Source organism: Podarcis raffonei, chromosome 4, assembly GCF_027172205.1.
Source record: "Podarcis raffonei isolate rPodRaf1 chromosome 4, rPodRaf1.pri, whole genome shotgun sequence".
NCBI lineage: Eukaryota > Metazoa > Chordata > Lepidosauria > Squamata > Lacertidae > Podarcis > Podarcis raffonei.
In genome coordinates this window covers 75,946,940-75,959,849 of record NC_070605.1, presented here as the reverse complement: position 1 = coordinate 75,959,849, position 12,910 = coordinate 75,946,940, and the positions used below count along the sequence as shown (strand labels likewise).

The window sequence follows — 12,910 nt, the reverse complement described above, 5'->3', positions numbered from 1 at the left end:
ATCTAATATCAAAAGCTGTCCCCCTAAGCTGTGCCAAATTTCTCAAAGGCCTACAAAATTTCTCTTGACTTCTCTTTTGCCCTGTTCATAAACTCTACAACTTATTCCAGCAAACATATTGTGCCTTTCCCCTCTCATTTCCTGTTTTAACTCCCTCCCCCAATAATTCTACACCAGCGTTCTCCAACCTGATGCTCTCCAGATGCTTTCTATTACAGCTACCAGCATCCACAACCATTTGCGATGCTGGCAGGAGCTAATGGGAGCTGCAATGAAATAAAATATGAGCATCAAGTTGGGAAAAGTTGCCCTATGCTATAGACTTTTTGGAATAGGAATGGTTCTGTCTCTTATTTTGCTATGAGACGCACTATGGGGTTGAATCTAGACTAACTAATCTGTGTTCAGTTCCCATTGAAATAAATCAGGTGTAAATCACCATGCTGACCTAACCTGTTGAATTCAGTGGGACCCAAGTTCAACAGGAACTTAGTATGGATACAGCCCCATGATATTCTACAAATGATATGTAGTACTCTATATAAATATTCAGATCTCTTAATTTTGCTTTGCCATATCCAAGGTAAAAGTGTAAACCCGTGAAAATAGCTGAGGAAGCAAATTATTTTGAGGAAAGAAAGAGAAAGGCTTTGCAATTAACTTGACAGGAAGGGAGATACTGCACTTTCAGCAAGCTGGTAGGCAATTTGTAGAGTGTTAACACCACGGAAATAATATAATGTATCACCACATATTACGCCCTTCATGTTTAAAAATTAAGTAATATTTTCAAAAGGCAGCAGCAGGCTGTTAGCAGAAATTGAAGGCGTATAAACTTACCAAAATAGCTGTTAATCACTAGCAACCAGAATGGACTCAATGGAATCTTAGGAAGCAAGATGTGACTAGGTAAACTGAGTAGCCCCCTTGGACACTTTATTGCTTAAACCTGTTTCTTCCTGCTGTGGTAAGTGATTAGTCCTGAAACTTTGGCAGGCTCCTTGACTGATGGGAATGTTTAGGCCAGTGCAGAGAAATAATCTTCTGGTAAGTGACCATCGTTCTTTCATTTTCATACATGCTCTCATTTTTATGTGGCCTCTTTGATCCTAAAGTGGGATTATGTTGTAGATCTCTTTCAAGCTTTGGACAGTAAAACTGTCATATTTAAGAAATTATTTTGCACTATCTACCGCCAAGGATGTAGACAAGTGTTGTGGAACTGTATTATAATTATTTTGTCCTTTTTAGCAACGTTTTGAGAAAGGTTGGGTTCTATTTTGTTTCTTTTTAGAAAGTTTCTGCACTGAGGCCTGACTTGGTTTTGGTTGAGAGCCAGTGTGATGTAGTGGTTAAGAGCGGTAGACTCGTAATCTGGTGAACCGGGTTCACGACTCTGCTCTTCCACATGCAGCTGCTGGGTGACCTTGGGCTAGTCATACTTCTTTGAAGTCTCTCAGCCTCACTCACCTCATAGAGTGTTTGTTGTGGGGGAGGAAGGAAAAGGAGATTGTTAGCCGCTTTGAGACTCCTTCGGGTAGTGATAAAGTGGGATAGATTGAGGGCACAAGGAGAAGGGGACGACAGAGGATGAGATGGTTGGACAATGTTCTCGAAGCTACCAGCATGAGTTTGACCAAACTGTGGGAGGCAGTGGAAGACAGGAGTGCCTGGTGTGCTCTGGTCCATGGGATCACGAAGAGTCGGACATGACTAAACAACAACAACATCAAATCCAAACTCTTCTTCTTTAAGATCACATGCTGGGTGAGAGCGGTACACAATGAAAACTATTCAGTGGCGATGCAAATTTTGCTGAAAGTTGTTATTGTTTACTCATTCTCCTCCCACTCCAAACCCCAGCACAGAAATGGAAGTGTTAAATTGCCAGGACTTCTGAACCCTTAGCAAAGATCCAGAGTACCTGGCAAGCTACTATTTCAAGGAATCTTTATGCTGGGAATTTCTTGGTGGTAAGGCTTTGGGGCCTAAGGAGAACCATGGACAACTGACCATCCTGTTGTTAATGCGACAAAAAGTGGTTGCAGAGCAAACCACGGGCCCCCTCTATATGCTGGGCAAGCGGGTGGGATCCATTTCCCAGGCAGAAAGCCTAGGAAAATAGCCCCCGGGCTTCCCCATCAGATCTTGGCAGGCAAGGTGAACACAGTCCCACAATAAGGCCCACCAGAGAAGGTGAACAGATTTTTGGAGCAGCTCGGAATGCAAGGGTTTCCCCTTCAAAACAACAACAACAAAATTGGCAATGCCCAGAAAGCCAGCCCTTTCACCAGCCATTTATCCTTCCCCTTCTCCCACCTCTTTACCTGAACTTACCAAGTTGTGAGGACAGAAGAAAGCAAAGACAGAGGAAAGGGCTGGTGAAAACCAAGTGCTGTTTCTAAGCTGCTCCTCATTTTTCAGTGAAGATCTCTGAATCAACTTAGAGCCTGTGTTACTACTGCCAAGAAGTCTGGGAAGTGTAGCTGGTAGGTGAGTTGGGATAAATTAAAAACTACACTTTCTAGAATCAGGAATGGGAGAAAAGTTGAAGTGGAGAAATCCCTCCCCCCAGTTTTGAAAACCCTGAGGCATTTCGAGACAAGCCAATATTCAGAGGGGAGGAAGTCTAGCTCAACCCATTTCATATTCTGATAATGTGTCTACTCGGTCAGAGCTTGACTACACAGTCTACTCACCACATGAAAAGCAGCTCTGTGCAGCCAAACTCTGCCTGTAGAAAATTCTGGAGGCTCCTGGGGTTGGGGAGGGATACACATTAAGTGGAAACCACTGTTGGCCTCTTTTCCTGCTCCCCCCCCCCACCTCTGCTTCCGCTTAATGGTGGGTCATATTCCCAGTTTCTTTCCAACTCCCAGGGGACAATTAGTTCCAACAGCTTCTTCTTCCTGTGTGCTTGAGTGTGTGTGATTTCTGTCACCTCCAGCTTTCTCTGCCTGTTAGTGGAGTAGTCTCAGAATTCCCAACATGCACAACCTCTCACAAAGTAGGACTTTTCTGACATAGAGAGTGTAACATGTAGGCAGGCTCTTATTCAGCGTTGCATTTCAAAACGCAGTCAATACATTGGATATAATCAACATGACAGGAATGTAACAGTTCATTTACCAACCCTTAATGGCTTGGAAAGGAAAAGCAGAACTGTGAAGATGGATTCTACCCAGGTGGAAAATTGCAGCTATTTATTTCTCTTTACTGAGATTGCTAATTTTGTTACAGTGGATTGCAGCTTAGTTTTTCAACAATTTTGCTTTTATGTTTGGTAATTAAATCTTGCATTGCTATATTTACTTTACAGCAATGTCAATGTGGTGGGCTATACCATGTCTGTACTATTTTAATTAGCATTTGCAGTATTCATTTGTGGTTTTTAGTATTGGAATTTAGGAATACAAATATGTGTTTTAACTTACTATTCTCTACTATTTTATGTGCCATCATTTTATGTACTAATAAGAAACTCAGTTCTCCAGTTCTTGCATAACCAAAGTAGAACCATCCAGAAACTCAAGTTAAGAGGTATAAATAAGGGAGCAATCCTGAGCACAAGAAGCTGTTGTAAAGCTAGCCAGGGTAAATTAAACCATCATAAAGTTACACCAGATTCACATTCCATTCAGCAGTAGGGCTACTGCTGCTTCTTTGCAGAGGGAAAACAAGCCTTTAAAATAATCTTCTATGCCAGGTAACATGATCCAGTTAAACTGGTTTAGGATCCATTCCAGCCTAAGTCCCACTGCATCCTAAGATGCTCATCCCACTGGATCTTGCCGTAGGATTGCCCCCTAAGGCTTCCAGGGGTAAACAAACAAACTGGAGGTGTGGAATGGAGCCACTAACTGGATTCCTGAACACACGCCCTCACACTGCAACACTTTGTTGCAGGTCACCCATTAATGACAGACTCTTTCTTCGTGTGCCTTTCTTACGTATCCAAAACAGCAAGAGGAGAGACACCAGCATATTTGAAGGACCCTTGGTGAAAGAGCAAAACAAGCAACCAAACTCAGCTGCAATCCACACTGAAACCCTTTTCATTTGTGGCCCATCACTGTACTAGTATTATTGGCAAATGCTGTTGCCATTCATGAGGCATAATGTGGAATGCAGAATTGTATCTCCCTTTTTAAATAATGCCATCCTATGGGAAACACTGGCCTGCGAGTGCTTCAACTGGAAAACAGCCTTTACTAAAGGTGCTGCGGACTGTGAAGAAGTACAAACTCAGGACGGAAAGGAGAAATGAGCTAAGAGGAAGGCACGTTTGGCAAACCACTCACCATGATCAACACCCGCCCGGAAACTTATGTCCCCACTGTAGAAGGACGTGTGGATTCAGAATTGGCCTCCACAGTCACTTACGGACTCACTGTTAAGACCATGTTCATGGAAGACAATCTTACTCGGCTAGGAGTGATCGACAAAGAAAGAAGAAAGAAGAATATTGCTTATAATGCCATGCCGCTGCAAAGTGTTATAAAAAAAAGTGGGAGGGTCTTAATTCACATGGGAAGTAGGAGGATTTTAAAAAAATACAGTGCTACCTTGGGTTAAGAATTTAATTCATTCTGGAGGTCCATTCTTAACCTGAAACTGTTCTTAACATGAGGTACCACTTTAGCTAATGGGCCTCCCGCTGCCGCCGCCCCGCCACATGATTTCTGTTCTCATCCTGAAGCAAAGATCTTAACCCAAAGTACTATTTCTGGGTTAGCGGAGTCTGTAACCTGAAGTGTCTGTAACCTGAAGCGTCTGTAACCCGAGGTACCACTGTATAACAAAAAGTCATGAGCACCTGTATACAGTCAGTGAACCCAGGATGATGAGCTACTGATGCAGTTGGTGGAATGGAATGGAGTATCCTGTAGAATGGCATGGCTGGAAGAACTGAATAGGAATACTCCATGTCAGCATTTGCTGCAGGCCCCACTTGTACTCTAATGCACAATAGAAGGTTTCTAGAGACATCCTAGTGGGCTCCACTGAAATATTTGCAAATTGCGTTTTGGTTTTTTTAATCGTTCACCTTCCTATGCAGGGGCAGAAGAACGGGGTGGGTGGGTGCAGTCCACCCTGGGTGTCACCGCTGAGGGGAGTGACATTTGGTGCACCACCCGCCCATGACTCCCAAGCCTACCCCGAGCCATCGGGGGAAAGGGCGGAGCTGCGCCAACTTGATGGCGACCTTCCCCCTTCGTTTTGACAGCTCAGGGGAGGCTTGGGAGTCGCGGGTGGGCGGTGTGCCATTGCCCCCGCTCCTGGGCTGCTTCCTGGGGGGGGGGAAGCCTCCTCCAAGCTGTCAAAAGGAAGAGGGAAGGGAGGAAGGCGTGCTGGCAAAGCAGCACAGCTCCCTTCCCCCTGCCCACCCTCCCAGGAAACAGCCTGCCATGGGCGACTCGCTCCACCTCCCATGGGCCGCTCGCTTTGCCCCCTGGGATGATCACTGCTGGCGGCGCCCCCCCCCGGACACTCATCCCGCCCCCTGGAATGCTCCCCCCCCCAGGTGCACAGCATGGGTGTCAGAGCAGCTAGTTCCGCCTCTGTTCCTATGTTAGCAACAATCTTCTGGGTTTTTTCTGTTTCCTTCTAAACAAATAAGTGTTGTGGTTTTCAAAAACACAGCAGCAAAATTGGACATTAGATTTTTAGCATGTGGGACTGTTTCAGTGATAGAGTTGCCACAACAGCTTGTTTAAAATGGCAGCTTCGTTGATACTGTGTTAGCAGATTGTCCTAAATGAAATTCATGCTTTGGATGTAGATATGCATTAGGCAAGGTTAACCATCTGTTATGTGATGGGAAGAGGATAAGAGCAGTAAATTTCACTTCATTAACACTGATTGAAACATGTGTCCACCCATTATTCATGAAGTATTTATGTTTTGATAGTTAGATATCTTTTATCTGTGTGTTTCAATAGATTAATCTTAGCACATATTTTTCAGAGGTATGCCTTTTCTTGGAGTTTGCAGTAGATGGTTCATTTTGCACAAATAAAAAAAAACCAGACTCTGCATGTTTTCCAGTCAATATTTATTGATGTTAGCTGATTTGACTGACAGTCAGAATGCATGCAAATTCTCTCAAAGAATAATGGGATCCTAACTAATGGGATATTCCTTTGAACTGATTTATTATTATTAAAGAAACACATGACCCAGTTTGCCACCTGTTTGTGATTCTAGGAGAATTACAAATATTATCACTTACCCTCTGTTTTCTATTTTCAATTCATGCCAAGCAGCTTCATAGGAATTCTGGTACTTGTCTGCTGCTTCAAGTTTAATAGATTTTATTTCACCTTTCAAATAAAAATATACCAGATCAGGGTCAAGCATTCTTAAGAAGCCTGGGATAACAAAAAGGTCTTTGTCTGGCACTGAGAATATGACAGTGCAGATGCCAGGTACGCTTTTCTGAGGAGAACATTCCAGAAACATGATTCTGTCACTCAGAAGGCTCTCTACCCAGTCATCAAGCCAATACCTCAAGCAGTTAACTTTGGTTAAGCACCAAGAGGAGATACACTTCAAAATACTTGGGAGCACAGGAAGCACATGACTACTGTGTAGTTAGACACTTTGAGGACCCCTGATGCTGTGTGAAGTGTTAATTGCCTCCAAGTTGGATTGTGACAGAGTCACACTTCTGGACTTAAGAGATAAATGATAGCAGTGACCAAAAAAATTGACTTCATGCAGAGTTGTCAAGCATTGTACTTTTTTCTTGTCTGTTATGTGAATTTATACTAAGTAGAAATTATATTTCCTAGCCACTACTTTGCATACCATTTGGGGTAAATTTGCAGTGTTGAGGTCTGATTGCTATTCAAGTGTAACAGCATTGCCTCTCTCCTCAGTGGAAGCAAGTCTCATTGATGAATCTTTAGCACGCACCAAACTTTTTCTGGTTGCTTCTGGTGTCCACAGGATGGCACTCTGTCGTGATCCTAGTGGGGATAGGGCCTGTGTAGAAAGCAGAGTGACACAGGCCTGGAAAAAAGGGAATAATATGTCCAGCACAGTGTTAGAAACTGAGATATGAAAACTTAGGTGCTAAATGGCACCTTAAACCTAAGTTATGGGCGCCACAATGGAATGTCTAGGCGCGCTTTTTTATAACAAGAATACAAAGCTGAAAATGAATGAACTGCAGCTAAAATCTTACGCTTGTTTTAATCTGAAATCTTAAGTGCAGTACTGCTCCCAGAGCTCCGAAAAATTCTCGTATTAATGAAATTACCTGTCGCAAAATGCACCTAGAACAATGGGACTTTCAAATGCTGGTCCAGCAGCCTCAGAAGTAGGATCGCAGCTCTCTCAAATGCAAATGACAACATAGTTTGTTGCCTTTCAATGATGCTCTGGGGGAAAAGTTTCACTTTTCATCCAGACAGTACAGCTGTTGAAATGGGAAAGGGAGGAACTTCACACACAACCCTTTACACACCTGCCTCCAGTCTCAAAACAGGGGTTGTAGGAAGAGCCGCTAGAGCAGCTTGTGTGGGTTGAGTGGAATCTCTGCATATTGTGGAGGAGCGCTTCAGGTTTCTGTTTTGTTCTTGTTTCTATACTGGCTTTTGATGATGTTTCTGTAAGTCGCTTTGAGTCACTTTTGTAGGGGAAAAGAGAGACCTATAAGCATCACTATCACTATCACTAATTTATACATTAGAAAAGGTGAAAAACCATTCCCTCACAGATTCCTGAGCCAGTCATGAGACAACCAGCTATTTCCTTGAGCAACTTGTGCGATCAGTTCCCCCACACCTCATGCTATTTTGCCTGATATGCTAGCCCTGCCAGGTAGCATCCTCACAGGCCTCATACTCCCGCCTCTTCCTCTGCTTCCCTCCATTATTGATCCTTCCCTCTAATATACTTGGTGGCAGCACCCATCACGTTTCTGTTCCCTGAAAGACCTGCCTCCCTTTGTACAGGAAAGCTGAGTGAACAGACAATAGTTTGTTTTTGTTTGTTTGTTGTTATTGACCAGGCCTTGCCCTGGTGAAACCAGAATCTGGGTGCCCTCCACCACCCACACAACGTCATCCTTGAAGCCAGATCCATGTGTGCATTTGGTCCGATTCACCAACGTTCTTCTTACATCATAGTGCCACATAATTGAGAGGCTTTTATTATCTAAACTATATCTGAATTGTTTTATGGGACTTAAATGTAGGTCATTTGTTGTTTTCTCTTTCCAGGATGTTAGAAGATGACCTCAAGTTGAGCAGTGATGAAGAGGAGAACGACCAGGTAACAAAACTAAAGTTTTTCATTAATATAAAAATTGCATGATCTAATGATAGAGGTATGCTGATGATGTCATAACTCATTTAAATATTTCATAAGAAGCATTTCATACAAAGCTGAGGATCCAGTTAATAATGTGTATAGAGTTATAGCTCTTGGATGGTATCCAATGGTGGCACAACTAGAAGGCAGCTGACCTTTCCCTTCTCCCCGCTCATAAGACTTTCTCCTGGGAGTCAGGGCAGTCCTCTGAGCAGTGATGGCTGTGTCATATAGGGCTGAAGTAAAATGGGGGAATTGTCCTCAGCCTAGTGAAGAGGTTTTGCTCCAGCCATGGCTGCACTGGCTGCAGTGGATGGGAGTTGTCATCCAAAACAAGTGGAGGGCAACGAGTTGTTAAAGTGTTAAAGTGCTAAAGAGGAAATGATATTTCCTCATAGCCTCTGCCTCTCTTTCTTCCTAGAAATTAAAGCACTGTAGGATGTCCCAGGGGAACAAGCCCAGACAATAACATGGGATTTTCCAATGAAAGTGTATGGCTACAAGAGCAGAGAATGTGTGGTAGCATGAAAATGCTCTCAATGTGTTACGTTAAATAAATAAGCTTAAGAGTTAGAGAAGAAGCTATGAAGGAGGAGGAAGAGGAGAACAAAGTTGAGCTGTTCATGTGTCAAGAAGCTTGCTGTAATTAATTAGCCACACACATTAGATCCTTAATTTTAATTACCTAAATGTATTTTCCTCCTTTGCTCCTCATCATTTATCCAGTTAAAATCATAGTTAAAATTTTATAGGCAGTGATCAGAAGAGCTAATGTGGGGATAGAAATTTTTCCTGCTTGCCTATTTAATTCCACCGACTTTGGAGAAGAACTTACCTTTTTGATCCCCAATCAATATCTGAAGAGCTCACAATTAGCAGACCGCTTGGTAGTTAACATAAATCTGCAAGTTAAAATGACCCAATTCCCTTTGATTTATAATACATAGAGCAATAATTCTGCCATCATCCTTTCAGAAAATGTCTGAAGCTTTGTGTCATGGAGATGTTAAAATCATACTTAAGATTGTTCAGTTGTCATGATTATTGCCTCTTGGTTCCCCTGAAGTGTGGAATGACACATGAAATATCCATATTTCGATTCTCTGTTCTTCAGTATAGAGGTCACTGGGCCGTTTAAATCAGTCTTGGGTGTATTATATTAAACAGTGATTGCTAACTATTATGCAAATATCCCTCCTTCCTTTCCTTCCTCCTTTCTACTTTGCTTCCTATCATTTTAGGATAGAACATTTTATAGAAGAAAGTAGAACTCTATAGGGAAGAAGTAAGCCACTGAAGCCAGTTGTGGAATTCATGTCAATCAGTGTTAAAAGAATTTGACTGACTAGTTTACATATGTGGAAAAATAATCTAACTTATTTTTACAACCTCAGGCTTGTAGGCAGTTTCCCCACCCTTCTGCAGGATCAGGTTGGTTGCCACTGAGGTTTTGTGGCTGTGAAAATTTATTGCCCACAGAGCCAATCCATCTGCATTCAGCAGCTTAGTCTGAATAAATAGAGCCATTGTGCTTGTCTGGAATATGTAACTAAAGTTCATCCAGTCTGTTTGCCTCTCACATCTCCTGAGGTTCATAAACGGCAACACCCTGGTATGTACTCTTGGCCTCTGCCAAAGAAATTGTGAAATTGTATAAATAGAAGCTAAAGAAGCAACCAAAATCCATCTTTAGAGACATGGCTTCAAAATGGAACTCTGGCTGTGAGTGAAAGAAAAAGAACTTTGTTGTAGTACTTTTCAAGTAGTAGCACTCTCTCTCACACACACACACTTAGTAAGTATGTGCTAAAATATTATGATGAATTCAGATTACTTGAACAATCATACCAGGTAGGACTATACCTAGCATTTTCGCTCCAAGACTAAATAGCAGCTTCAGTGGGGCAGTGTTTTGTGGGAGCTGGGACTACAGTTAACCCCCACTGCCCCATATGTCAGCCCATCTTCCAATCCTATTCATGCGCACACATGACTGCTACTTAACAGTTTTTAAACTTGTGTATCATCATCAAATGACATGTTTAACATAAGCAATACAATTAACTTGTTTTAATAAAATATAGTCGAAACCTTTCAGGGGACATTAAAGTTACTCTGCCACCTAAACCTTAGCCTTCCCTAAGGGCACGCTGATATAACTCCCAAGCTAAAGTATTTTAAATCTCAGCATTCCAAGCCCAGATTAGCTATGACAGTTTTCATTAATAGTGTCTTAGTAGTAATGCATCTAAAATTGGCTAACAAGATTTTAATAGAAGATGGTTTAATGATTACGTTTAATGATTTCAGCAGCCACTGCCCTTTACAGCAGATGCTCATTATTTTTAAAAAGCCGCCTTCTATGTATTGCTGTATGTCTGTGCCTGAAAGAAATGGTGCAGAGACCAGCTCTGTAGTACTGTGTGTACAACACAAAAGAGACTTGATTTGAATGTGCTTAATAGAGATAAGGTCAAGTGTATATTCCACAGCGATGCGCTGAAAGTTCTATGCTTGTCATAAATTATGTAAAGTAAGCACTTGGATGGCGTTAGAAAGTGAAGGGAATGTGGGCAGGAGCAGAGAGGGTTTGCCAGGAAGGGCTGCTGTTGCACAACCTCATTCATCTCTGTGAGCTCGGTGAATTTAGCATTGCTTGTGCAATTACATTGTTTGGTAGGTGACACCCAGAGGCAAGGTGGAAGCTTAGAAATGGTTATGCAGAATGTAAGGTGACCTGCTTCCCTGATAATTCTATAGTCTGCACTGAACCTCCTTCTTTCAGCATGTCCTCCTCCCCATTAGCAGGCACCACCTGAGGACATATTCAGTCCAAAGTATGGGTTAGTGCTGCTTCAGTGCGCAAAACTAAATGTGCCTCCCCCCTCTCAAGTTTTAGGCAAGCTATCAAAACTCTGTCTGTCTGTCATCTACCTATTTTTTTCCTCTTGCTATCCACTGCCTTGCAAAACCCTATATAAATATGGTGTGCAGTCCCTAAGGTGGTTTGATAGCGTCTTGTACACCTCCTTCTGGCAATTCCTGCAGCCAAGCTGGTGCCAAATGTATTGTTTCACTTTCCTTTGGACCACATCAGCGAGGCTGAGCAGGGGGCCTTGTTGTCTTGGCAGGCCAGGACTTCCATACACACTGCCCAGGCTTGTGCCCCGGGGAGGTCACTTTGGTTCTGCTAACACAGCAAAAACAATGGAGGAGGCAGCAGTTACAAATTACTGGTGTCTGCAGCCACAGCAGGCTCTGTGATTCCTCAGTGGTTTGACTTCACCCGCCCCCCCGAGGCGCACTCCATTGTTTCTCGAGACACACCACCACAAGAACAACAAACATCATCATCATCATCAACTACAACAACAACAACATATATTATTGAAGAATAAAATATATGCAATAATAAAAAGGAATATCATTATTATTAATGAACTAAGTTGATCATACATACACTTCAAACACTAATGACACCTTCTCCTCCCATTTATCATTTTTCCATTCAGGGCCATCTTTTCTTAAACTTACTCTTTTTTTCCTTTTTTTAATGCCTAGCTTTTGAAACACTTGTCTTCCACATTCACTGACTAAGCAGAGGTTGTTTCATTCTGCCCTTGCTTTTATTGTGTGTCAATCGTTTATATCATAAGCTAGATTCTTTAATATAGAACGTACTGGAGAGATGCTCATTGTGTCCATTACCATAGTTGTGGCCAGGTTACAGCAGTAGTGTAGCCTGTTTACTACCCAGCAAGTACAAGAAATAAGTTGCATTGATTGTTCTTCCCGACTATGAATTATCCCAGCCTATAATTAGGGTCCAGTCTATTTTCTCCTCTACATCAATAACTGGTGGACACCTCTCCCATCACATAGTTCTTCTTTATTGTTAAAAAGGAGTTAGTAAAGTTGTTAAATTGTAACATAGGTTTAAATGCCTGCAGATTCAAAGCTTAATGCAGCATATAGTATCTGGCCTCAGTATTAGCATTTTTTCAAATTTCTCTGACCATTGTAAGGCACAGGTCATCTCTTCCTCAGCTTCCTTTCAGCTTGTTCCATGCATTGCTGTACTCTAATTACATTGAAGTTGCTCACTTTTCACTCCCAATTACAATGGAGGCATTCAGTTTCCCCTTTGATTTCCTTTCACCAACAGATTGCAACTCACGGCAGTTTGGGGGTAGTTTGTTTTACCGACACTGAAACCTAAATATTTGCTGATTATTTCCCCAACCTCTGACTTGTTGCAATAAAAGCTGGAGATAGAAGATGCAATCTGAAGAGAATGAGAACCACAAAATTATTACTGCTGTTAGAATACTTGTGTTGTCTCATGGACTTGAAGTACAGCTGGAACTTTTCCAGAGTGATTAATAGGCTGAGGGGAAATCAATCGACCTAGTGCTGAATGAATCTATATCCACTAATGGAGGGCTGGGGGAAGAGATGGACAAAATCTTGTATCTTACAATTTATGGCAACTGAGGTATCGAAGCTGAGCAATTCACCTGAAATTCTTCGCTCTGTATTCCCGACCATCAATGGTCCCCCCTCCCCTGCTCCTGCTTCTATCACAGCAGTA

General features: G+C 42.3%; 1 protein-coding gene across 4 annotated transcripts in view; it reads left to right on the top strand.

The window, feature by feature from the left end:
• The window catches only part of AFF3 (ALF transcription elongation factor 3), a 216,280-nt gene that overhangs the window by 144,319 nt on the left and 59,051 nt on the right, over positions 1-12,910 (top strand). For all 4 annotated transcript variants that reach the window (XM_053384183.1, XM_053384184.1, XM_053384182.1 and 1 more), the window contains one exon: positions 8,229-8,280. In XM_053384183.1, the coding sequence (XP_053240158.1) occupies positions 8,229-8,280 (52 nt within the window). The remainder of the gene's footprint in view (positions 1-8,228; positions 8,281-12,910) is intronic.